This window comes from Psittacula echo (assembly GCF_963264785.1).
Source record: "Psittacula echo genome assembly, chromosome: 5".
Classification (NCBI taxonomy): Eukaryota; Metazoa; Chordata; class Aves; order Psittaciformes; family Psittacidae; genus Psittacula; species Psittacula echo.
The window spans coordinates 80,689,135-80,713,932 of NC_137739.1; the positions used below are offsets into that span (position 1 = coordinate 80,689,135).

General features: G+C 38.2%; 1 protein-coding gene across 1 annotated transcript in view; it reads left to right on the forward strand.

The window, feature by feature from the left end:
* The window catches only part of KIAA0586, a 73,687-nt gene extending 50,160 nt beyond the window's left edge, over positions 1 to 23,527 (forward strand). The window contains exon 31 of the mRNA XM_080619411.1: positions 22,978 to 23,527. Within this exon, the coding sequence (XP_080475537.1) occupies positions 22,978 to 23,117 (140 nt within the window). The 3' untranslated portion in view covers positions 23,118 to 23,527. The remainder of the gene's footprint in view (positions 1 to 22,977) is intronic.
* Positions 23,528 to 24,798: the final 1,271 nt, after the last annotated feature.

Sequence of the window (24,798 nt, forward strand, 5' to 3'; positions counted from 1 at the left end):
CTAAATTGCAAAAAAAAGAAATTATGTAGCAGGTCTGCCTTGCAGGATCAACCTGTTCCCAACTTTGAGAGCAGTTATAGGAATCTTCCTCCTGTTCTTCTTTCTAAGACTTGCTAGTAAGAATCAGAGAGGAGAAAATAAGGAATAGTCTTTCTAACACTGTACTTCATGATTTTACACCTTTGTCTCCAACTGTTAATAAGGCAGCACTTTCAGCCTGTATCATTGAGTAGGGCCTTAAGAGAGTGAGGGATTTAAATGGAGTAAAATATTTTTATTGAATCTGTTTTCTGGAATATTTATTTAAAAAAAAAATTACCTGTACTGTAATACAAAGTATTCAGGCACAGTCCAACTGTCTGTGTGTCAGATGAAAATGTTTCACCACGAGATGGCAGTAGTCAATTTTCTTTGAAAGAACAAGAAAAAGATGATTTATATACTAGGATAATTTAATTCTCATTCAAAATATACATATTTAACGAGCCAATAAAAACCTAGAGGATTTGCAAATGGAAGTAACTTGTCTGTCAATTTTAACCAGAAGGTCTTGTCTCTATTAGCTTTACCACAGCAAACTTAATCAGGCAAACAGTTGAAGGTAAAAATTAATAAGAATCATTTGAAAGAAAAATGAGAACTTGCAACACGATAAAAGAGTGTGTTTTAAAATACAACATTTTAAAGCTAAGCACGTCTGTTACTGTAAGTTCGAAGCACCCTCTTGATAAAAACTTCCTGTCAAATTGTTGCCTTCACTGAGATAGCAAGAGACAATGAGTACTCACCTGAAAATGGAAAAACAATTCAGAGGCAGGACCATTTAGGTATTCTTTTGAGAGTTTAAAGGATAAGTGATTGTATCACTATTAGTGCTTGGAAAACCTAGAGCCCTAAAATGAAGTGTGAATTTGGGGCATTGGGAGAAAGGGGAAATCGTTTTGGACTTAGAGGTGGATGTGAAAAAAAAAAAAAAGCTTTTTTCATTTAATTGATAAATACATGACAATTTTTTTTTTTCATGTTTTGTCTATGGTCATAAATATATATATGGTTTCTTTTGTTGTTTTTAAAAAAATTGTAGTCTAGAGTGAACATGTGTTTTTACTGAAAGAAAGTTGATTGATGTCTTCTAATGAAAGTTGAAGTTCAGTAGGACTGTTACAATATCATGCCTGAAAGGGTAATGTCTCCTGAAAGTTACAATTGAAAATAAACCCTGAATGTATTATTAATTGAAATGTGTGCCTTTTGTAGACATAGTGGAGACAGTGGTTTGAAAACATACATTTGTTGTATATAATATACATGCATATATATTTTTGGCTTTATTATACCCTTTAATCTTTGTGCCATTCCTTCATATATCTTCATAAATTTAATACGATAATAATTGTTGTGGTTGGTGAATGCACATATTTCCAGAATGGAAGCATTTTCAGGCTTACATTAATATGATTCCAAATTTTTAAATTAAAGTGAAAGAACAGGTGGCACTGCTTGACTGTAGAGCATTTTTAAACTTCAATATGAGCAGCTCAGAACCAAGAGATAGGTGTATCTTCATTTAATTATTTTTCTACAGCACAGCCTCTCAAAATGTGACCTAGAGAGCACAACTTCATGATAGTAATTCCTTTTTCCTCTAGCTAGTGAATTATATTCAGTCGGCCATAAGTATATGGGAAAGTAATATTGGGACACTAAGCAATTGGCTTTGTTGCCACTGAGAAATAGCAAAATTGCTTGTGGGAGGAGATGGTCTGTGCAATAAATGAATAAGAGGGCAAGAAGCCCTTAAAACAATCTGCATAAAAAATAAAGCTTCCAGAGTCGCTCTTCAGTATTGAAAATGGGCTACTTCTGTGTTTACACTGACATTATGCTGTATTGAAACCTGTAATACTGAAAATATGGCTATGACTAAATAATTTTTTGTCTCTCTTCTTCAGCCAGGAATTGCTCAGAGTTAGGTTTTGGGTTATTTTTTCTTGAAACTATTGTGGCATGAGGCAAATCTCTAACAGATGCTTCAAGGAAGGAAGATGATTAGGATAAGGCTAAAGGTCTTTATTTTTTTTTCTTGGAACTGGAACTGTTTTGGTCAAAACTTAACAACTAACTATTCTACTGAAAGTTTACTTTCTCCTCAATATCCTGCTGCTTTCTCTTTTTGGACTGAATTTCACTAAGGGCTTTTGCTAAAGACTGTCCATACCACCCTGAAAATAGCAGCTAATGAAGCAAAATGGAGCTTTTCTTTCACACTGTAGAGAGTACCACCACAGACTGAGAGGTAGAAAGAGTTTACATAGCTTACATTGCTCCTTGAATTTGACTAATTTCTGAGAGGAGATCTTGGAAACTGAAGTAATGAAATCAATTAGCTATAATTATGGCATTTTTCAAGCAAATGTCCTGTTAGAGGTTTATTTAAGTTTTTGGTGTTTCTTCAGAACTCTTACTTCTGCTCTATTTTGACTCTGTTTTTCCTATACAGTTGCCTCCCTGTGCTATCAGATGGCTCATTGACATAATTCAGTTAATATATTTTACATTTGGGCAAGTCAGGAAATGCAAAGCTGCATTTCCCACAGAAACTTGTGTCTTGGCTTGAAGTGATCATAGCTTTTAGGTGCTCCAGGTGGTTTAGAACAGCAGTTCACAAAGGGTTTTCACTTGGTTTTTTATTTTTTTTTGTACATATCCACAGCAGTTATATGATAGCCCATGCATTAGAAAACATGCATCTGGGTAATAAGTATGCATTTTGCATAATATCTCCACAAAATCTTCAGTAGCTATACTGGAAAGTTTCTAGTTTGAATTATTGTAAGTCGATATTTAGCTGTGTTACACTACATTTGGAGCAGGAGTTTTGAATTTTTGGCTTTTGTAAATATTATTTATCTGTTAAGAAAGTGCCATTTATATCTATGGTTGCTTCTTTTCTCACCGAGTTCCTTTAGTTATTTTTCAGACAAATGTTAAAACAAAATTGATTTTTTTTTTCATAGCTTAAGGCCAAGTCTTGTGTAGAATTGTTACTGTAGACAGTGACATCCTTCTGCTCTGGTTGTGTTCTGCTGCTTCAGGATAGGGTCCTGAGAAACCAAGCACCAGGAGCTGCTGTGGGTTTCATGGGACTGTGCACATCCTTGTGCTCACTCATTCCCAAAGACCCTTTTTCTGGTAAATGGTCCTCTAGTCTCCTAGACACATCATTTCTTCCCCTCACTTTTTTGGGCAAAAGGCATGAACTACAGGCAGGTAAAGCATGAATCTCCCTAGTATGATTTTTAGACTCCTAGAATGTAATTTGATTTTTTTGAGGCATCTAAGTTAACCAAAATTCAAGTAATCAGGTGGAGAAATGAACCCCCCAAAGAAAAACCAGCTTATGCTTAAAGAAAACTGTACCATGCAGGCTCATACTGTCTTACAGTCTGAGGATTTCTTACTGACGAGCATGGTTGGGTAGAAGTCATTCTCCTCTGAAGTCCATTTCCATACCATGTATCATCTGTTTTTTTATTTCAGCACTACATGCATCACTTGACAATTTTTTTCTACTTTTAAGAAGTTGAGAGTTAGTTCTCCGCTTTCTGCATGCATCCTTAAATGGCACAGAGGGATATAGTGCTCTCTCACTTCTGCAGTATTGTCAAGACATTTTTCTAACCTTTTGCTGAGGCTTTTGCTGTGGGAGGTATGTGCAAAGTCAGAAAACTTCCCTTTAGTCTTCCCTTGGTGCCTATACGGATGATACTTTACACCCATCATATCTGCACAGCTTTGTGTGTCTTCAAGTTGCCTTTGTACAGTCCACTTGAGAATCAACTTCTGCACCGTGCTGGATGTGTGTATGGTTAATCTTTAGAGGGAAGGTGTTTTGCACTTTCCATGCAGAAAATAGAATAAAGCAGGGAATCTTCCAGTGTGAGCTTAAAGAATGTTCCTGCTTAGAAGTTTTACATTCAGGAGATGAGGCTGGAGTCTGTAGCCCCATTGCACAAGCAGGTGAAAGCAGATCAAGGTTCTTTCTTTCTCCCTTTTGATTGGATCTTTGTGTTTAAAGTACACTTATTTTGCCAAGATTCGGGGTATAGTCTTGTACCAAGTCCCTCCTCTGGTCTGTACACAGCAGCAGGAATTTTCACTGGAATTCCAGCACTAGTTTGGCTTTTTCTGTGGAAAGGGGGAAAAAAAAACTTTATTTGAAGTGTCATGATCACTACTTAAAAGATTACTTCCTATGGAGACTGTCATATACTTGGATTTCTTACTTGTCTTTTCTTAGATTTACTGGGTCTCAAGGTAAATATCCAGAAATCTCATCTTATTCCTTCTTCAAGCCTAGATTTTAAAGGATTGCAGATGATCTAATCCTGTGGTATCCCTCAAAGTGCATTTTATATCTCATAAAGTTCAGGGCAGTGACAAAATCAAGCCTGATATTTCACTTATAATGGGGGTTATAATATGCAAATAATGAAGGACCAGTCCCTTTTTCATACTGATAAGCTGAAAACCTGTGGTACTGCTGCATAAAGCATTTATCCAATGCACATTCTGGAGTTCATACACCCTTTTTGCCTCAAAGTATCTTGTGGCATCCGCTATGGATGCCTGCTGAGCATCAGCTGTCTGTAATCATATCACACAGACACCAGAAGGTTCTGAAGATCTATTGTTAAGTATATCTTAATAACATAAAGGATTTTACTTCCAAATGTATGAGAATTTCTTAAAAAACAACAAAAAATAATTACATTTGCTTTTCAAACGTTTGTGACTACCTACTGGAATCAAAGCAGCCCAAACTGCCAGGCAGTTCTGCTAAGCTGCATGAAGCATCACTGCTTCATCCCTGCAATGTGAATCAATGTGGATTTCTGCATATTTCCTTTTTTTATTTGTTTTCTTTTTGCCATCTGGGTGGTTTTGGTTGGGTTGGGATTTTTGGGTTTGTTCTTTTTTTTGATGGTTGGTTTTTCGGATTTTTTTGTTTGGTTTAGGGTTTTTGGTAGCTTGTGTCTCTTGTGGCTGGGCATATTCTAGGCAGAGTTGTCATTAAAAAGAGAGTACCTCTTGCTGCTGCATATCCAGTCTGAAGAGTTGGAATGTACTAGCTGAGAGTCCTGAATTGTAGTTTCCACTTTGGCAATCTACCTTTTGATCTTTCACCAGTTCCAGTTTCCAGTTGTATAAATCCACCTATTGTCAGCCTGTCAGGGGTGCAAGCTAGAATGTGATGCTTTTTCTTTTATGTAAGATTCTCATGTGTTGGTGATTCAGCTGGAGTTTCTGTGCATTGCAAGCAGGGTATGGTCTTGGTAGCAAACATTAAATACCGTCTCAGATCTCCTGGATGCTAACACACTCCTCACTAGTCTATTGAAATTGTTGTGCCAAGGCAGTCTTTCTCACAGCCTGTATAGGATTTGTAAACATACTGGGATCTGACTGAAGCAGCTTTGTATTGTGTGTTATGATTTGTATGCACTTTTACAAACTTACAGTAATTGCTGTTGCCTTCATTGTAAAGAGCAAAAAATAAACACGCACAATAAACCCCCTTAATGGGCAGTGATCCCACTGGCACTGATCTTGAGTAACTCTGAATAAAAGCAGATGGTAGCAAGCTGACTAGGCTGACCTGCTTTCCCCTTTCATGCAAACATTGCTTATATAAATGGGGGACACACACAAAAAATTAATGGGCTTGAGAAAGCCACCTAAGGACAGAGACTCCCCATGTACTTACTGCTTTCATCAGCCTGAGGCCTGTTTCCAGTTAACTCTTCTCTGGAGGGAGAAGTTTCTCACAAATTAGTGGTTCCACAGCTCTGAGCCCATGCTTTAATAAGAAAGAACTGATTTGCATCTAGAAAGTAAGTGTGCGTAGCTGTTCTGTGGCCTGTGTGTTGTGGTAGGTCATAGAAAATGATCAGAATAGTCTCCCCTGAACCTGCTACTCATTTATATACATATAATTGAGTCTCAAGTCCTAAAGGGACATAATGTTGTGAAGAGGCATTTGATTTTTATGGTCTCATACTCCTTTAATTCACATGCGTATTTGTTAGCAGTTATGGTAAATGAATTTTAATTGGAATTGCTAGTTCTAAACGATGTGCCTCACTATGTCACCATAACAAGATGTGTTGTAAGAAATAGCATTGTCTTTTTCAGCAGAGCATTTGGTTGGAGTTGTTACCTCCAGGAATATGCCACAGCCTCTGCCAGAGATTACAGCCTGTAAAAGCAGTTTCCTCACTAAGATATATTTATGCTCCTTAGTCACCATTGTTTTCAGCCTGGGACATCAGCCTGACTACAGCTAAGCTGGTTAGAAACTGTTCCGGCCATCTCAGGTAGACCTGCTGCCAACTTTGTGTTAGTTTGGTTGGCAGGTGCTCTACAGGATATTCTAGGATGACCGCCCTTACTTGGATTAACAGTTATTTAAGTAGGCCTGTTATCTCACACTTCTTTTTTAATGTTAAAGTTACGTTTCTTTTATAAAAGGCACCAGTATCAGAGTGGGAAGTCTTTATACCTTTGGGTGCTGACAGCGCATTGCGTGGGTACTGTATGGTGAAGATGAGTATATACAAATGCATATTTCAACTTGCAGTAACATATATAACACTATGATAGGAGAAATGTGGGCTTTCTGTCTTCAGTATGTGCTGAGTTTGTTTTATTTTTCTGGTTGGCAGGTAAGGCAGATGTTGCCCTTTATATTTCAGTGGCTTGTGGGTGTCTGAGAGCAGCACAACAGAAGGAAGAGCTTCTGCTTTCCATGCTGTTTTGGTGCTGGTGGTCCTTGGGCAGAAGCAGCTGGACTCTCTTCAGCTTTACCTGTTCTTAAAGAGCTCTGAATTCAGCTTTTTAAAGCACTACTTAAAAACTGGAAGGAGCCAGCTGTTTGTGTGGGGAGTGGCTGAATGGAAGAGAAATACTAGGACAAGAGTGTATATGCTGGCTGGAGGTAGCTTAATGTGAGTGATGAATAGCCCACAGATGCTGACTATTTGCCCCCAAACCTATTTTATAGGGGAGATGGGTGATTTACAAATGCTGTCATTCTCAGCTACTAAACTTTTTTCTTTTCCTGTTTTAATGTTTTGTGAATTTTTTCACTGATAGCAGAGGTGAGGCATAGCTATAAAGTTATTAATAAAACCTAACTAGCCAATAAAAATGGGTATTTTGATGATTGGTGTCTGCAGTCAAATTGAAATGATACTTTTTGGATTTTACTGCTTATTATATTGTGAAAGGGCTTGACTTACAGGCAGTTTTTATGCTCATGAACAGTGTTGTCACCAAGTACTATATTTGCTTCTTTTTCGTTATACTTTAGGAGTAAACATATCTTGTAATTTGTGCACTGAAGAGAGGCCAAGTTTTTCCAGCACCACTTTATCAATACAGTGATACAAGACTGTCTATAATTAAGTATAAATATGTTTTCAGTGCCCATGTGATTAATTTCTTAAGACTAGGACCCTAGCAAACTTTCAAATGAGGCAACAGCGTGGAGTAAATATCTAGGGTGCCTTTCAAATGGAGAATACTATAAAAGTAATCATAATGCTTCCCTTTGATAACATGCTGATTTTGAGAAACACAGTCTGCCAAAGTAGCTTTCTTCTTTAAAGTAGGGTAAGGAACCTGGTGAGTGAAGATTAAAGTTGTCATGTGTGATCTGTTGCTCACTGCTGAGGTTACATATGAGACTGCATTTTGTAACAGTGTGGAATAACATGCAAATGTAAAACTTGGTTAAGACATTATTCATCTTCCCATGAAACTAATCTTGAAGGAAAATACCACAAATTCTCATCTCTAAATTACCAGTTGCAAATGTGCTTTTGGTGACTGCATTTGCAAGGAACAGTAGTAAATGATGGAGATGGCTTAAAATCTGTCTGTGGACTACTGTGTTCTGGTTTTTATCATGAATGCTGTCATTCAAGGAAAAAAAAATCCCTACACCTAGAAAAACTTCATTTAGATTTAGAACCTTTGTATCTGTGTTATTGTTCTTCTTTAATCTAAAACTTATGTTTTGCTTTTAAAGAAGGAAGAACTGTTTTTAAGCACAGTTGTAAACAACCTGAGTGAAAGTTGTTGAGTGTGACACAAAATATGTAGCAGTTCTACTTTGGCAGCAGGGAGGTAACTATTTCTCTTTGTATACGGCATGACTTTGACTTTCTATTAACTGTTTCTTTTTTAATGTCAGATAAGCATGTAGTTTCAATACAAAATAATAAATCGTCAACTCTATGCGAACAATGAAAATGTGTATCTCACGTTTTCTTAATCTGGTAGAATTACATTTATGTTTTGTCTCAAAATTATGCAATCAAAACAGGTTAGACTTCATGTGTGATGATCTGCTGACCTCTATCTTAACTCAGGTTGTTACAGTAAAATAATAATCTAGGCATTGCATATCATGGCCTTGTTTTAAGCGCTATACATACTGCAAGAGTTAAGCAGAGCTGTGTTTGTTTAAAAAATAGTATAACAGCTGTAGTTTCTGTCCTTGTCAGGCCATTGTTTCTTCAGTAGGAGTAAAAATCATGGAATTTGTTGGCAAGTCGTTAATTTCTGGGGTTTTTTGTTTAGTTTGTTTTTATAATTCCATAATTACTGATCTTGAGAAAATTTTGTTTACTTAACAGTTGCCATTGTGCCCTGTTATGTAAATCAAAATTATAAATGGGAAATATTTATTAGTTTGAGTTACAGTGTAAATACATGATTAACTTCTTAAAAGTGCATGTTGCTTATTTCAGTAATTGGACCCACTCCTAGAGGCAGGCAAGCAGGGAGATTACACAGGGAATGCTTGTTTCTGAAGATGAAGCTTCCTTCCTGATTAGAAAAAAGAGAGAGAGAAAAGAAAAGGGGGAGCAGTTTCCTGTTGAGTCCTCACTTTACCGGAGGCCCGGCAGTCATGCCTCCCCGGGCTCCAGCTGGCCTTTACGTGCTGTCCTTTGTGGAGGCGTTCTCTGATGAACGATGTCCAAAACCATTTTTACGAGAGCAATTGGGTTTGCGTGTACATTCAGACCTGGGATTTAAAGAGGTTTTTGCTCCTCTCTCATTGGCTTTTAAATGCAGGGCTACAACAGCCAGCATCTCTGAGGTTAAGGCTTGATAAGGGCTGTTCTGTTCCTAAGATTCATAGACTTCTAAAAACAGCCTAATGAAGAGACTAAACCCAAAATTGCAGCGGTACGTAAAACATGTGTTCTGACCTAGATATATATGATGTGAAAAATGAATAGCAGCAGCACTGCAGGCAAAATCTTCTCTGCTACAATGTGACAACCCACCCCTTCATTGGAGGTTTCAAGAATTTGGCTATGCTTTTGGAAATAAGCCTTAACGATTCTGCTGGAGAGATATTTTAGCTCAGGCAGAGCACAGCACACAACGGCTTTGTTGGAGTGCTGGCTATGCGCTTATGGCAGGAAGCTAAAGTAAAACGTTACTTTTCTACCTATATTATGTGGTGGTGGTTTTGTATGCAGGCTTGAGAACCACAGCAGCTGAAAGCTAGTACCACTTAAGATGACAGTAAGGGTCTTACTCTATTAATTCAGTGGCGGGGTTTTTTTCTGTCTTTAAGGACAAACTCCCTTGCTTTCTCTTTCCACTGTGGGCTGTTAAATGAGAACCATACATTCAGTTCCTTAAGCCAGCTGCTTTTTGCAAGTCTGCAAGGAAAGTTAAGCATTTACAAAGAGTAACTTTGTACAATTCTTGTGTACCCATCATAGGTCTGAATGATGTGTTCAGATGCTTACATCATGCATCACTGCTAGCTCAGAAATCAGTGCACTAGCCATCAAGCAATCTTCAGAAGCAGTGAAGCTTAAGGGGATGTGTGGTGGTGTGCTAAAGCTGATGGGTCCCAGGATGGTGTGTTTTCATAAAGCATCTAGGACATCTGCATGTCACTGCATTTTGTAGACATTCTTGCTTGGGTATCCAAGTATGCGAGTGCCTCTCAGAGCATGCCATCCAACTGTTCGATGCTGGTATAGAGCACTGCAGTGCAGAGCCTGCCAGAGGGAATATTTTGAAGTCTATGAAAAGAAAGTTCAGATGTTTTTAGTCTGAGAGTAAAATTGCAGAAGGCCCTTAGAGGTCTGACTTATTGTGCAATCTCTGTAAGTAATTTGTAATCAAAATACCTTTGCACATGTCACTTTCATATTTCCTGTAATAAAACAGCAAGAGCAATTAAGATTTTTGGACCATAATCATCTACAAGCTTCTGAAAATGAATGGGTTGGGGATTTTTTGAGTTATGGCTGAAATAGCCAATTTTAAAATTTTTGATTGCTTCAAAAAGTTTTGCCATCTATTTTAATAGATTTTTAACTGTAGTTTGACAAACAAAACTGTTATGTGATAGTGTAATTGGTCTGAAGTTTACTTCTAAAGAAAACCTCCAAAAAAAAAAAACAAACCTCAAAAACCCCCCAAAAACAACTAAGTAAGAAACCAGAAGAACTCTTCACAAAACTGGAAGACATCTGTACTCTGGTAACCCAGCATGTGACCTACTGGACTTTATGCATTTCAAATCAAAAAGAATCAGTAAATATACTGCCATATGCATGCAAATGTGTCTAATAACCCAGTGTGCTATGTATCTGTAATGTTGTTCTGATATGGTTCACAAAGTTGTCTGTGGTCTTGGCATTCTTCAGGAAACATGAGATTAATATAGCTGCCTTTGTCATATAATTTTTTTCTTGTTTAAGTAGGTGTGTGAAGGCTGGTGCTACATAAATGAATTATATCGAAGACTTTGGAGGAAGAAGGGGCTTGTAAACGAGACTGAAATTAATGAATATAAGAATTAGAAATCAAAACTTTATGTTTAGTCTGAGGAGAAACAATTCCTTAAACCATAACCACATGGCTGTTTCTTGTTTGCATCAACTCTGGTTGACTGTTATTGTCTTCTGTTAATTCTCTGGGGCAGTGGCCTGACTTTGTTGAATGAGCCAATTGTTTTCCTTTGTGTTGCCCATCAAGTAAGTCACCATCTGGTTTGTATCAGACTGTTTTCACAGCCAACAACTGCTGCCTTTTCTATATCCTGACACTTAAGGGCCCCATGCTATCAAAGCATTGCTGTGATAGCCTGTCTGGCTGGGCCCATACAGCTGTGCCTTGCAGCTTGAAACTATTACCCAAGTAATGGTAACTTAGAACTTGAACTGGCTCTTATTCCCATTGGTGTCGTGTGTACAGTGAACAGAATACATTTTTGTTGAACTTAGTGTTCAAAAAAATATTCTTTAAAGCTCTCAGTTTATATGATTGGTTAGTTTTTAATTTCCAGCAACTTCCTGTATCTAGAGGCAGTTTTTGTGTTCTTCTAAAACATTAACGAGTACAATACAAGCAATATTTATTGAAGGCACTGTTGTTATTACTTACTTTTATGGTACATTAAAGCTCAATAATTGAAAATTAAACAAGCAAATTATTCTTAATGAGGATTTTTTCTTATTGGATTTAGGATATGTTTCTAGGAAACTGTCTGTGCATGATGAATTTAGATTGTGTGAATAATGCCACACCTTGGATACTGTTCTACTCACTTTCCAAGCAGCTATCGAAAAACCCAGAGCAGTGGACAATGAGTCTGCATTAATCTGTTTATTTGTTGTCTCAAGATATAGGGAAGGATTGGATAACTCTATAACCTAGGCAGTTAACTATATTGTAGTTTGCATTGCAGAATCACTGAGAGGCCCCAGGCACAACCCAGGCCCCTTTCTGCCAGGCTTCCTACATAGTAGGAGACAGTCCTGTTATGAGGGACCTTGCAACACGTGTGTTCTCTCCCTCTAAGGTTTAAAAAACCCCAACATCGCATTATATAACAGTGACATTGAAATACAGTCTTGTGTAAGGAAAGATAATCTTTAAGCATTTGTTCTCTTCTGCTTTTGGTGGGCCATGTAACTCTCAGTATCAGAGTAATGATGAGGGGAAAACATAATCCCCAACTGTATCTGTATTGAATTTTAAATATATTCTGGACTCAGTTCTTTCATGGTATTTAAGAGAGTTTTAAGACTTTTGACAAGGGCACATAGGGATAGGACAAGGGGGAATGGCTTTGAGATTAAAAAAGGCAGATTTAGATTAGATACTAGGAAGAAGTTCTTCACTATGAGGGTAGTGAGGCACTGGCACAGGTTGCCCAGAGAAGCTGTGGGTGCCCCATCCCCAGCACTGTTCAAGATCAGGTTGAACGGGACTTTGAGCAACCTGGTGTAGTGGAAAGTGTCCCTGCTCATGGCAAGGGGGTTGGAAGTAGGTGAGTTTTAAGGTTACTTCCAACCCAAACAATTTTGTGATTCTACAAATACTTGCAGGGTAGGTGTTACTGAACTTTGGACTATATGTGTGTATATGTAACGTGAATGAATTTGCTTCAAGTAAAATACTGGGGAGCCATTAAATTCCATGAGACAGATGAGAGATTTATGCCTTTGTGCTTTTCTACTGGTACACGCTGGGTGTCAGATTGTGGCCGATTAGGATTATGCTAAATAATTTGGTTTATGTCTTTGTCAGGTATATGGAGGGTTTGCAAAGCTGCTTTCTTATGGAACTTTCCAGAATTGCTCTTCCTATGAACTCTATACAACTCCTAAATTCAGGAGTTGCAGTATGTGTTCGAGAGTGGTGATAAGACCCAGGCACCTATGCTGTTCACCTGCACAACGTGCAGTAGTCCATGGCTCTGCAAGGAAGCTGTTGTCACACATGCTGACTATATTTCTGTACATGCTCCTTTGCAGTGCAGATTTCCCTGTATTCTGGCCAGGAATATTTAAACCCAGACAACTGATAAATGATTTTCATTCAGGCTGCTTACAAGCTATACATGGGCTACATGTTTGTGGCCCAAAGCAATGAAGAAAATTATTGATGAACTGAGTGCAAACCAGGTTTGGCACCAACAGCTTGAACTGGGAAGAGTGAATGTCAAAGAGCTGCAATGTTTTCTAAAATAAGTTGGCAGCAGATACTAGAAGGAGTTGTCACCATCAGTTAATGCAGCCAGCATTCAAAATTTCAACTTGTGTGCATTACACAGCTTCAGAGGTAAAGAACATCTGCCCAAATGAGACCCTAATGTGAAGAAGTGTGTTCAGTATCTCAGAAAGCACTGCTTGGCTGCTGCTCACAGATTTGTGCAGAGCAGCTCCCAGGTTGCTAAGAACAGTTGTTGGTATCACAGTTGCTGCTAAGGAGTCACTGGTCGGTCGTGCAGTCTTCAAGAGGCACAGTGTTGCTGGCAGCAGTCTGCAGTGTTTTCCTGCTATTTACAGCAGTCAGCAGAGATGGGGTTGTGTGTCTTATTAAAATCAGTACTGATGTGTCCAAGAGAAAGTTTAGAAGGTGGTGTAGTGTGCGGAATACGTAGTATAGATGTAGAGCGACATATTTCTGCAGCTCATTTATTCTACTAATTTAGAGCTCTTGATTCACCCAAGTATTGCAAAGGAATTTTGGTTTTACTCTTTCCCATGTAACAGGCCAAGGTTCTTGGATTGGTTTTTGTTGTTATGGTGGGGTTTTTGTTTTCTTTTACAAGGAAGAATGCTTATCTCTATTGCATGAAGTTTTGACATGTTAGATTTTACCAAACTTTAAAATAGCCACATTTATTCTCAGATCTTTCCAAGTTTCTGGTCCTTGGGCATTAAATTGTAAAGGCAGTGTTACTTTGTCATCACACTGGGTATTAATTTCAAGAGAAGGCTTAGACAATCTTTGGTAGAATAGCATCTGGATACATACACAGTAGCAGTCTTCTAGCAGATCTTTCAGTAAAGATATTTAACATTTTCTATATTTGAGCATATGCTTACTTATGTAGGTTATTATGTAGGTTATATACAGTATTCTTTCTGAGCTAACAGAATAATTGCTTGCCTCTAAACTTCCTGGAATTGCTTATTCCTAACACATTTTTCAAAGTTAATTGGTATGCACAAAATATAAGACCTTTAGCAGCCATCTTCTGCTGTTGAACACATGGCTTGAAGGGAGATCTTTTGAACAAGTTGTCTGCACACACGCTAGAAATATGTATGGAGGCATCCTAGTGTTTATTAGAATGCATCACTGGAAAATGCTAACTGTATATAGCTGCTTTGATCTGTCTTGTTTTGGTTTTTTCCTCAGGAAAACATTCAGCATCTCCTTTTAGAAGGTGCAATTACAAAAATTGAGTAACTGCTGTAGGTATAGGAATTTTAATATGCCAGGTTTTGTAATGAAAGTACAGTAATAGGAGTTCTGGCAAACTGTTTCCATAGGGGGAATCACATGACTTTTTAAGTGAAAATCATCAAAACAAGTGTATAGGGTCATATGAATATTTAAGTACTCAGAATAGAGAAAAGTTATTTCATTTGTGGTCATCTAGAAAAACACTTGTTATTGGAATGGGGTTTTTTATGCTTAGGATATCTTATTTAAATTTTTATTGTAAGAATGCAGTTAGTGACTCCATTATATATGAAGAGTGACTTGCAATGAGAAGGTACTGCCCTTCAGGCAGTGTGGTACAGGAAATTTTCTGTTTTCTACCTGATGCCCATCCCCTAGCTTTTGTTAAAATCTGCGTGCAGATTGCTGTCATGGCTGGAAGGAATATAACCTTCTTACCCAGAAAATCCTGTTGTCTGTTTGAGCTTATCAAGGTCTCCCATCATACTTGTAAGTGATACAAAGTAGCTTATGACTTCTTACATTGGTTCACTGAAAGTTGTCCTTGTACGTTCCTAACAATTTTTTAATAGTCATGTAGCTGAGGAAGTAATAGGGCTGCAAAGCATGCGATGCTTAGTAAGCATGTGCAGTGCAAGCATCGCTGCAGATAACATGTTCAGTCTTGATCTGCAACATATTGAACCTGTCTGATAAGTAGAGATTGTCAAATGTGCATCCCAGTGATATGGAGAATCATGCGTCAAAGACTGCATAAAGAGCAGCATGTTACGGTAACTGTTGGCAATTTAACTGCCTGGGCCAAACTGATTTGGAGACAGGAGGGGACTCCAGACTAACCCCATATGTATCATGGCCAGGAGGCTAACTGTATAATTTGCTTAGGAGATCCCCTCACTGGGACACCCATCTTCATTTTAACTTGAAAAATCATAGAGTCATAGAATCACAGAATGGTTTGGGTTGTAAAGGACCTTAAAGATCCTTAGTTCCACCACGTCCTCTGCCACAGGCAGGGACACCTTCCACTAGACCAGGTTGCTCAAAGCCTCCTCCAGCCTGGCCTTGAACACTGCCAGGGGTGGGGCAGCCACTGCTTCTCTGGGCAGCCCATTACAGTGTGTCACCACCCTCAGAATAAAGAATTTCATCCTTGTATCTAATCTACATCTACTTCTTTCATCTTAAAGCCCTTTCCCCTTGTCCTGTCCCTACAGGCCCTTGTCAAAAGCCCCTCTCCAGGTTTCTTGTTTGCCCCTTTAGGTACTGAAAGCTGCTCTAAGGTCTCCCTGGAGCCTTCTCCAGGCTGAACAGCCCCAGCTCTCTCAGCCTGTTTTCATAGGAGATGTTAATTTTCAAACCCAGTGCAACCCTAATTTATGATGAAACATCATTGAATTTGGTCATACAGCTGTAATTACTTCTGTAAATTATTTTAAAACTATTTTTAAATAAAAACAGGCCATGTACCTTTTATTAATTAAAAACATGCTTTGATATTTCTGTTATTTTTAATTTGCCATTCCCCATGTAAGCTATGAAATGTCATTATGTCTAGCACTGTGGTATGATGCAGATAAGCTGGAGGCAGTATTGCTGTAATTAATATTGTTAAGATACAAGGTCTCAGTGGAGCCAGTCCTACTGCTAAGACTGCTATGAATGATTCTGCTTTGTGAGGGAAGTCTGCATAACTTCATCTTAGCATTTAGTGTGAATTCCACTATTGATTTTTTGAGATTGGCTTTGGGTTTTGTTTTTTTTTTTATGAGTGTGGTTTGGTTAGTTGGGGATTTTTTTTGAGGTTTTTGATCTTCTTTATTTTGTTTCAGATATGAGCATTAAAATGTCTTTTGGATCCCCAGACATGAAGGTGTGAATAACAAAGCTGAATATATTCTATAAGCATACTTTTTAAATTATCTTCCTGTCTACTGGCCTGTTACATTTTGCACAAAATGAGAAAAGGATTGCTATATAGGTGATGCTGAGTTATCCTGGTTAAATAAATTGTTAATTACACAATTAAATATGCAGGTCTTTAATTATCACTTGTCAGATTCTCCTAATTCCACCAGCTGTTTACCTAGGTTGTCTCTCGTGGATTTAGAAACTGCTCCTTCCCTCAGCCTTGCATGAGATCCACATTTTCCTGTTGTTTTTCAAAGACTTTGGACCACTAATGAACCAACTCCCTCTCCTTTTTTACTTTGAAATAAAAGCTGCTGCTTCAAGGTTTACCACAGACCCCTCATGTCGGCTTTCCCCAAGAAAATGCCTGCAGTCGGGAAACAGCAGTGCTTAAAAGTTAAGCAAAGACGATTTGTTTCTGGCCAATTGCATATCCAGAAATCACAGGCATCTGTATGGAAAAATCAAATTGACTTTTAATATTTCTTGTTAGCATTAATAATTAGAGTAGTTATTTGGACAGATCATGACACATCTTTTGGAAGTAATTTGCTGGGAAAGAACAGCAAGAACTGTGGCCAGGGAATGAACTTGTTAAGCAATGAAACATTCTACAGAGCAAATATGCCAGACGTAAAGGAGCAGAGTAGATTTGAGGCACCAAAAGGAAATATTTATTTAGTAAACTCTGCAATCTCATTCCTAGATGTTTTTGGAGCTGTTTTGTGTCTGCCTTTCCTTACCGGTCTCTGTGTTAGGATTTTGAAAAATCTGGTTCCAGTTTGTTTTATGTATTTCTAGTTTTTATTCTGCTTCATGTTGCTCTTGCATGTTTTGGAAAACCACTGAACCTTGAACTCAGACTTGAGAGGAGGCAAAGTAATTTTCAAATATTCGGCTTTGAAAAATGTGTTAACTCCTTAGCCCTGTGTCCCCCTCTTCTTTCTGAGTTTAGATCTGAATTTATTTTCTTTATGGAAATATTTATAGCTAGGATATACATTCGGGTTTAAGCAAACAAACAAAGAAGCATGTTTATTTTCTGTGTGCTTATATGCAGAGTTTCTGTAAGTACATTACACCATGGGAAGGTGGAATTTGCCAAATTTAGTTCAAAACTCAGACTGAACTCATACTGTATAGTTTTCTGTCTCTGCTTTTGTCTATGGCCCACTTAGGGAGGTTTGTGAGTTGGCTGAAGCCTTTGAGAATGAAGCTGTGTTTTTTCAGCTCATGCAGTAGACTTCTGCTTTTAAATCCAGGCATTTTTTGGCTCAAGTCCTACAGATGTCAGTCCATTTTTTGCAAAACAACTGAAGTGTTTTATTTATAAATCTATCCCTTTCATGTAATGCAGTCCTAGAAATTTGGCCTAAGTTTGCCTAGGGTCTTTTCTGTTTGTCATGAAACTGGTAAAGTTAGGGGCAGTCTGGTTTTGAGTTACGAAAACAGAACTGCATGCATTTGCAGATCATCTTGTTCTTGCTCTCTGTATTTCTATCCTAGTGGAAGGCAGTGGCCTGACCTGCAGCCAGGGGCCCTATGTCTAGCAAAGCATTTACACAATGAGAAGAGAGAGTCCCTGCCCTAAAAAGCAGACATGCTTAAGCATTTTTGGTTTGTTTCTGACAAAGCTGAGAAAGGAGACCTCCAAATTAACCTAAATACACATATAGATTCAAGGTAGCCAGGGCTAGAAAAACAAAGGAACTATCATTTCTAATGAATGGAGAAGAATTTTTTTCAAACAGTTGGATTATTTGTGAAACTGCTTGCTCCTGAGAATGTTGTATTCTTTCCCATCTTGAGGCCATGGGACTATACCCACTTTCAACTCTTTAAGCCATTAAATTCCAGAATTATATAGCTGAGATGCAGGGTATAGCTAGACATGAGTCTGAACTGGAAATACTGTATAATAATTATAATTAGTAACATGACTGATATTGCAGTGTATTTTCTCCTTTCAGTGTAGCCTTCAGAATTGTTCATATCAAAATACGGATGTTTCTTAGCAGTATATGCTAGCCCAGCAAGTCTGGAAGGATTCTCATTTTGCCAAAAGTGCTGCTTCTTGGGTTGCTATACTTGGTAACTTGCCTGTACAATTACATATGAAAATGAGGGACTTTTTCTTTGGTACCATACAGATATCCATGGAGACATGGATCGGACACACATTGGCACAAATATGTATCTCACACTTTTACTTGCAGATAAAAGGAGCAGAAAAAGTATATCTACTGAGAGTAGTTCTGTTATGTTTGGGCTTGTAGGTATTCTTCTACTTTACAGTCATTACTGCAAAGAATTTCTGACAACTCTGTTTCCCTTCTAATGGTCTTTGTAACTGTATCCCAGATGTAAATATTTTTTGGTAGGGAAAAAGCAAAATGGGGGAATGGCACAGGAAAAAAAAAAAGAAGAGTCACTTTCATTAACAGTTTTAGGGTGCTGAGTTACATATCTGCAGGTGCTGTGCTATCCCCAGCGCTCTGAGCACTTGAGATAATACCATCGGGAGGAAGTTATTTGTTGGGACAGGACAGTATTTTAAACTTTGAAGTCAGTAATAAACAAAGTGAAGCAGCTGGAATCTGGCAGAAGAAGAAGCAAGCTGTTCATATCAACCCATGCTATTGAAGGAATGAGAGCACTGTACTGGAGTTGTTTTTACATATGCTTGGAAGTTTATTCTTGCTCTAGAAGTTAGCTGCTTCTGTTGTTATGTTAGAGACTAGAGGGAGGATTGCTGGGAAGTGATGGTTGGTTTTAAATTTTAGGAAGTAATATGTAGGTAATTACAGTAATTATATTTCTGGTTTTATTCTGAAACAATAGGCTGGGTCCTGATCCTTCAACCCTCTCCCTGTTTTATGTTTTAAAGATGCCTCTTTTCATTTACAAGATATGGGTCTGGTTTACCTCCAGGTAGATTAGAAAGAGAAGTTTTATTTAATGTATGGACACTGACTTGAAGGAGTTAAAGCACATAGCTTTTATTTGGCTTAAAAGTCAGACTTGTTTTGTCTTTTTATTTTGCCATACAGAAAAATTAAAAAAACCCCCATGATTTAAACATTTTTCTGTGTTCTTATTGTAGCCACATGGTATTAGTAACCAAACCTCCCTTCAGTGTGTTTAATTCCTTTTCCATTTGGCATATATTCACGATACACTTGTATATAGCATACTCTCTGTATGACGGTACCTCTTAGACAAAAACTCCCTTCACAGGTCACCGGATAGTTGACACACCATTAATTTTCATGTTTCTGTTAAAAATCTGGAAATTTAGTACTGTGCATGAATTTGTTATAGATTGCCAAGAACAGGAAAAATCTCTAATCTGAAATCTGACCTTTCCCATCAGTGGGTCACCAAGATGTCTTCAGTCACTGTTGAGTTTCCACCAGTCAAGGACCCTTGCGCTCTTATTAAGAGTGTCAGCTTTCACAGTTTATATGAAGGTATTCTGTTAGACGGTGACAATGAATTTGGAAAATTGGAGGTCACCTGAGGTCAGAGTCCATTTATTGGGTTTTAACAAGGAAAATTTTTATAAATGCATCTAAGTACATGATTACAAAATTGTCGTGAGTACTTCCAGAGCCTTTTAAAGAGGGGGGAAAAGCTGTGAAGATTACCTGCCTTCCTGCCCTGCACTGTTATGTAAATGGAGGGATTTTCCATTCCATTTTTATGGCATATCAAGAGATTATAAGCACCACTGCAATTTGCATATTTGTGGCAGTGAAGAGTTCAAGTTTTAAGAGGAAACCGTCTTAGTATTTGTTATGAGCTGTTCTCTGATGGGAGAAGAAATAAAATGGACTATCACATTGTTGAAGAAGGAACTGGCCAGGGACAATGCTTGTACATAGGACTGTACACAGCAGTGTACAGCAAAAGGCAGACACAAACATCAGTAAATAACATATATGTGAGCAGGAATACAAACATTTTAACCTATGTGCTTGTATTTGTGTATTTATTCACATACTTATCCCTATATGTATACATGAATGTGTTTTATGCACTGTGCATGCACAAAGTTACATTAAGCAAAAGGTAATAAAGCACATGTGAGAGTAACTTAGTAGTTTTATCTTTGGGCCAATTTCAGGACCAGCAGCTTTCTGTCTTAGAAAGTTACAGTCATGGAGCAGAATCTCCCATGTAGCTAAAGTAGGATATCCATAGTTTTTCTACAATTAAATGCTGAAAACCCAAGTTCTGTATTTTCTGCGTGCATCTAACAAAGCCAAAGATTTCAGATTTCTGTCTTTAAGAAATGGAAATGTTTCATTTGGATATTTTTAAGCTTATCTTTAAGGATGTTTAGATAACTCAGGACTTTGTACCTTTTCTCTTGAGCAAGTAAATGGAATTACTCTTTTAAATTTTCTGTCCTTTTAGCATTTTATATCTATTGTAAAATTGAACTACAGTATGTCTGTAAAATATATTAGAGTATGTGTTAGGAAGGATCAAATACTTGAGAAGTTACGACAGAACCTTGGGATAGGGGAATAGAAGTCCCCCCTCCATTTTTTCTTTTTTTCTTTTACTTCTTTTTTTAACAAACCTGAAAACAGCTGTTGAAACAATGACATCATGGAATGTGACATGACTGTGGAAATTATTAACTAAGTCAATCTTTGAAAGCATCAAAGTACACGTAGTGTTGGAGAGTTGCTTAGCGTCTAGGATGATTTACAAAGTTTCCTTGGGCATTACACATTCACGTCTTTACTGTGTGTCAGCTTCATGTCTGACCAAATAAACGCTTTGCTTTTCTTCAATTCCCCTTCTGAATAACCTATTTTTATCACGTGAACATGGCTACAGTGTGAGCTTATGGAAGTACTTCTGGAAAACAAAACACAGATGTTGCTTGCACATCTTAGTGTTGTTACCATAAACGTCCTTTTAAATCATGTTTAGAAGTTGTGCGATTTCGCATGTTGTCTTGCTGCGTGTGTGTTAGGTTTGCTCAGGCCCGTGCCAACCCAAATGCTGGCAGCTGTGCTTTACAGAGGAATTTGCGTTGGGGGTGATAAAAGCTGTTCAACTGATGAGGATAGTCTAATGGAACTACAGGACAGTGTTTCTTGCATAGTGCGCAAGTGGCTGTGGCAAGCAGGTGATGTGTTGATTCCCTGGAGACACAAAAAATGTGCTTGTACTCTTCCTACCTCTGCCTGCCTTCCTGAACAGCAAGAGGCTTGGCTGGCACAGGTTGCTCCATGAACTGACTTTACTGTCTTTGGCTTCATTTGTGTTTGACTTCCTTGGCTGTTGGCTGCTGTTCTAGCATGAAAAACACCAGATGAAATTTTATTTTAGCAGTGGGTTTTTGTTGTTTTAATTAGACATTTGAAGTGTGCTTTGCTACAAGTCAGATGAAAGCAGATTACTACCACAGTGACATAGTAGGTAATTAACTGGGGTAAAAGAAAACCTAACTTCATGATTTTATTGGGGAAAATAGTGTTTTCATTACCTAGTCTGTCACAAAGGAAGGGAGAGTTGTTTTAGCTCATTGGAATAAGAACAAACTCAAAGAGGGCCTTTGCTGTCATACACAGACTCATGTGTGTTTATTTTGCTCGTAGGTGCTGCACTTAAATGTCCCAAGGACAACTGAAATCTCAAAATGCTTTTTCTGTAGATTTGTGACTGTTGTACTATTCATTCAATGCCATTTCTCCTGTCCTCCTTCATTCTGCATTTGTAGCCAGATTCATGTCTTGCTCTCTCTGTTCCATGAGTTGATTCATCTTGTCTCCTTACTCTGGCTAAATATACTAACTTTTGCCCATGACCCTTACCCCTTTCCATCTCTGGTGTCTGGCTACAGGTTATTTTGTACCACTCCAGTGGCTCCCAGACAGGAGGACTTGATGTGACCTGTCCCTTGCAGGAACTGCTGGTGCATTGGTGTCTGAGCTGTGCAGAGACTGGTCCCTCTCCCAGGTTGTCCCACATTTTGCAGGGTCAGATTGTAGTAATGGGAAGTGGCAATGTGCCATCTTAGACTTGCTGGAAGATGAATGTGACTTCTGAAGTCCTGCAAGCCACATCTCCAGGGGAAAGGCTGTGTACATTTTCTTTGGAGTCTGTCAGAGGGTAATGGAAGGAAGATAAACCACAAAAAGTAGCTAGAAGGACCCTTAATGAGTCAGGGCAGTTAGGGAAGTGGAGTTAGGGAAGAGCTAGAACAACTTCTCACTTCTATTTTGAGCAGCTGAAGCACTGATAGGGTGTTTGTCTCCGCAGGACTTGTAGTCAGTGGCTTCAGATTGTATTGCTTCGCTTTTTCTGATTGTATATAGATATGTGGTCTTGAATAATCTGAATGTTTTCTAAGGGTTTGTTGCAAACAGACATGAACATATTTAGAAACACAGTATCTATGGATCTCACTTCATTTCTGTGGAAACCACCACTATACATATTTGAAGTTATTCTGGGGCACCAGAGATTATATATTTATGTGTGTGTTTTTATGTATGGTGTATCTGTATGTGAGTACAACCCAGTTCTGTATGTGTACAGAAGTCCATCCTTTTGTTACCTGATAAACAGAACTCTGATGGCTAGAACAGCACTCTAAAATGCCTCAAAACTGAGGAGAGTAAGGGTGTGTGTGACTTTGTATTTCAATGGAGTGATGCAATATGGAGATGACTCAGCACAGCTTTGTTGTTTGTCATAGACATCAAATAATGTGTTTTGTTCTACTTTTTTTTTATTTTTTAGGAGGGAATGCTGCCCCGGATCTACATTCACATGTTTCTGCAGCAGAGGTGTCGGTGAAGCTGCCTTCTGTGAACACAGATAATGAGACACAAAGTAGTATACGTGGCGATTCAGAGTCTTCAGGGACAGATACGTTTTAAAGCTTACAGCTTTTTATGGGAGTCGCTGTCTGAAGATTTTATCATTGGTACATTTATCTGTCAAGTGTGTAGTCTGGGTGTTTCATCAAAATATCAGTCTTTCAGTACTGTTTATTTTCTACTATTTTTCTTAAAATTTTGTTATGGTGATAAATTTAGGCAATGATTCTGTTTGTGAATATAATAAGTATTTTTAAGCAAATAAAATGCAGTTCTTTCAGAATCACTGTGACTTTATGTCGATAAACGCCATTTAAATATTTATTGTATGCATGGATGAATTTGGAAGTGATTGGTATTAAAATCTGTCTCACTGATGGGGAAAAAAATGCTTAGCTCAATATAATGTCAGTACTGTCAAAATGTTGAGCCAAAGGGAAATATATTTGAAACCAAAGTTTGCAAGAAAATTGTGGTTTCAGGTACCTTCAGAGCTTCTTCATTCTTAGAAGCCTACTATGACAAAACAGTAATTCAAAATTGTATGTAAAAGAGACCAGTAGAGTTTAGACAATAGAGTTTGTCCTGTTATTCTAAGAAATTTCTTTTTAGAATTACAAGAATTTCTTGGCATTTTGATGTTTGTTTCCCTAAAGACTTCTTCTCATTTGAATCATGTCTGTGTCGGAGATTGTCTGGGTAAGGTTATTTGTTGACATTTTTGAATGTAAATTTCTCCTTCTCATGAGATAGAGTTAGTTGCTGCAGTCTCAGCCATTCAGAAGCCTGATATTCTCTAGTCAGAAATACCATAGTAACGATTAACAGCAAGAGTGTGTGATCATATTGCCACCCTCCCAGGGACTGTTCCATTTTTTTATTGCCTCAATCAGGACAATGCGGTCAATCCAGCAGTGACTGGGGAGGATGGTGGGATCATGTGCCCCAAGCAGTATCCAGGCAAAATAAAAAAGAGGAGTTCAGCCATGTTCCAGTAAAAAAACTAGGAAAGAAGCTCTTCTCCAAGCAAGGCAAACAAAGCTTTTGCTCTGTTCCTCATCCTGTCTGAGCTTTTCATGGGATATCTGTGGAAAAGAAGAGAGAACTGTGGCACTTTCAAGGACATAGGGAATGAAGGCATCTCTGAAAAGCTAGGAAAAAGTACTCCTTTTGGGTTGATTTGTACCTTGTGACACTGGGACATATAACTTTATCTGCACAGCTTCACTGCGTCGCTTAAAGAGAGGCTCTTTGTTGATGCAGATAGTCATAACTCTGAACAGTTCCCATTACTTGTGTTTTACAGAGCCTGCACTGATTTAATCTCTCCGTAACAGGGAAAGATTAGAAATTCTTTCTGGTTTCATTTTGATCTTATTTGCCACAAGGTTCAGTTGATTTGCTGAAGAGCCTGCAAGGATAAATGGGAAAAGAGAGAGCTTCAACCACTTAAAGTCAGTAATATCAAGAGGATTCAACTTTAAAGGGCGTCTCTAGCAACATGCAGAGTTGTGCTCTTGTCTGTTTCGACAGAGATGTAAATAGCAGATTTGGGTGGGGGGCAAAAGTGTGGCAGGCTTCATGCAAAATGCAATATCACTTTTTTAGATGGTACAAACGAGACGGCATTACTGGGAGCTGGTTTTCAGCATACGATGACATGAACATTGTCTCTGGCAGTGAAGCTGCTTCTAGATGTTCTTAAACTGTGGCAAGCCACCAGGAGCAGAGGAGAGTGTCT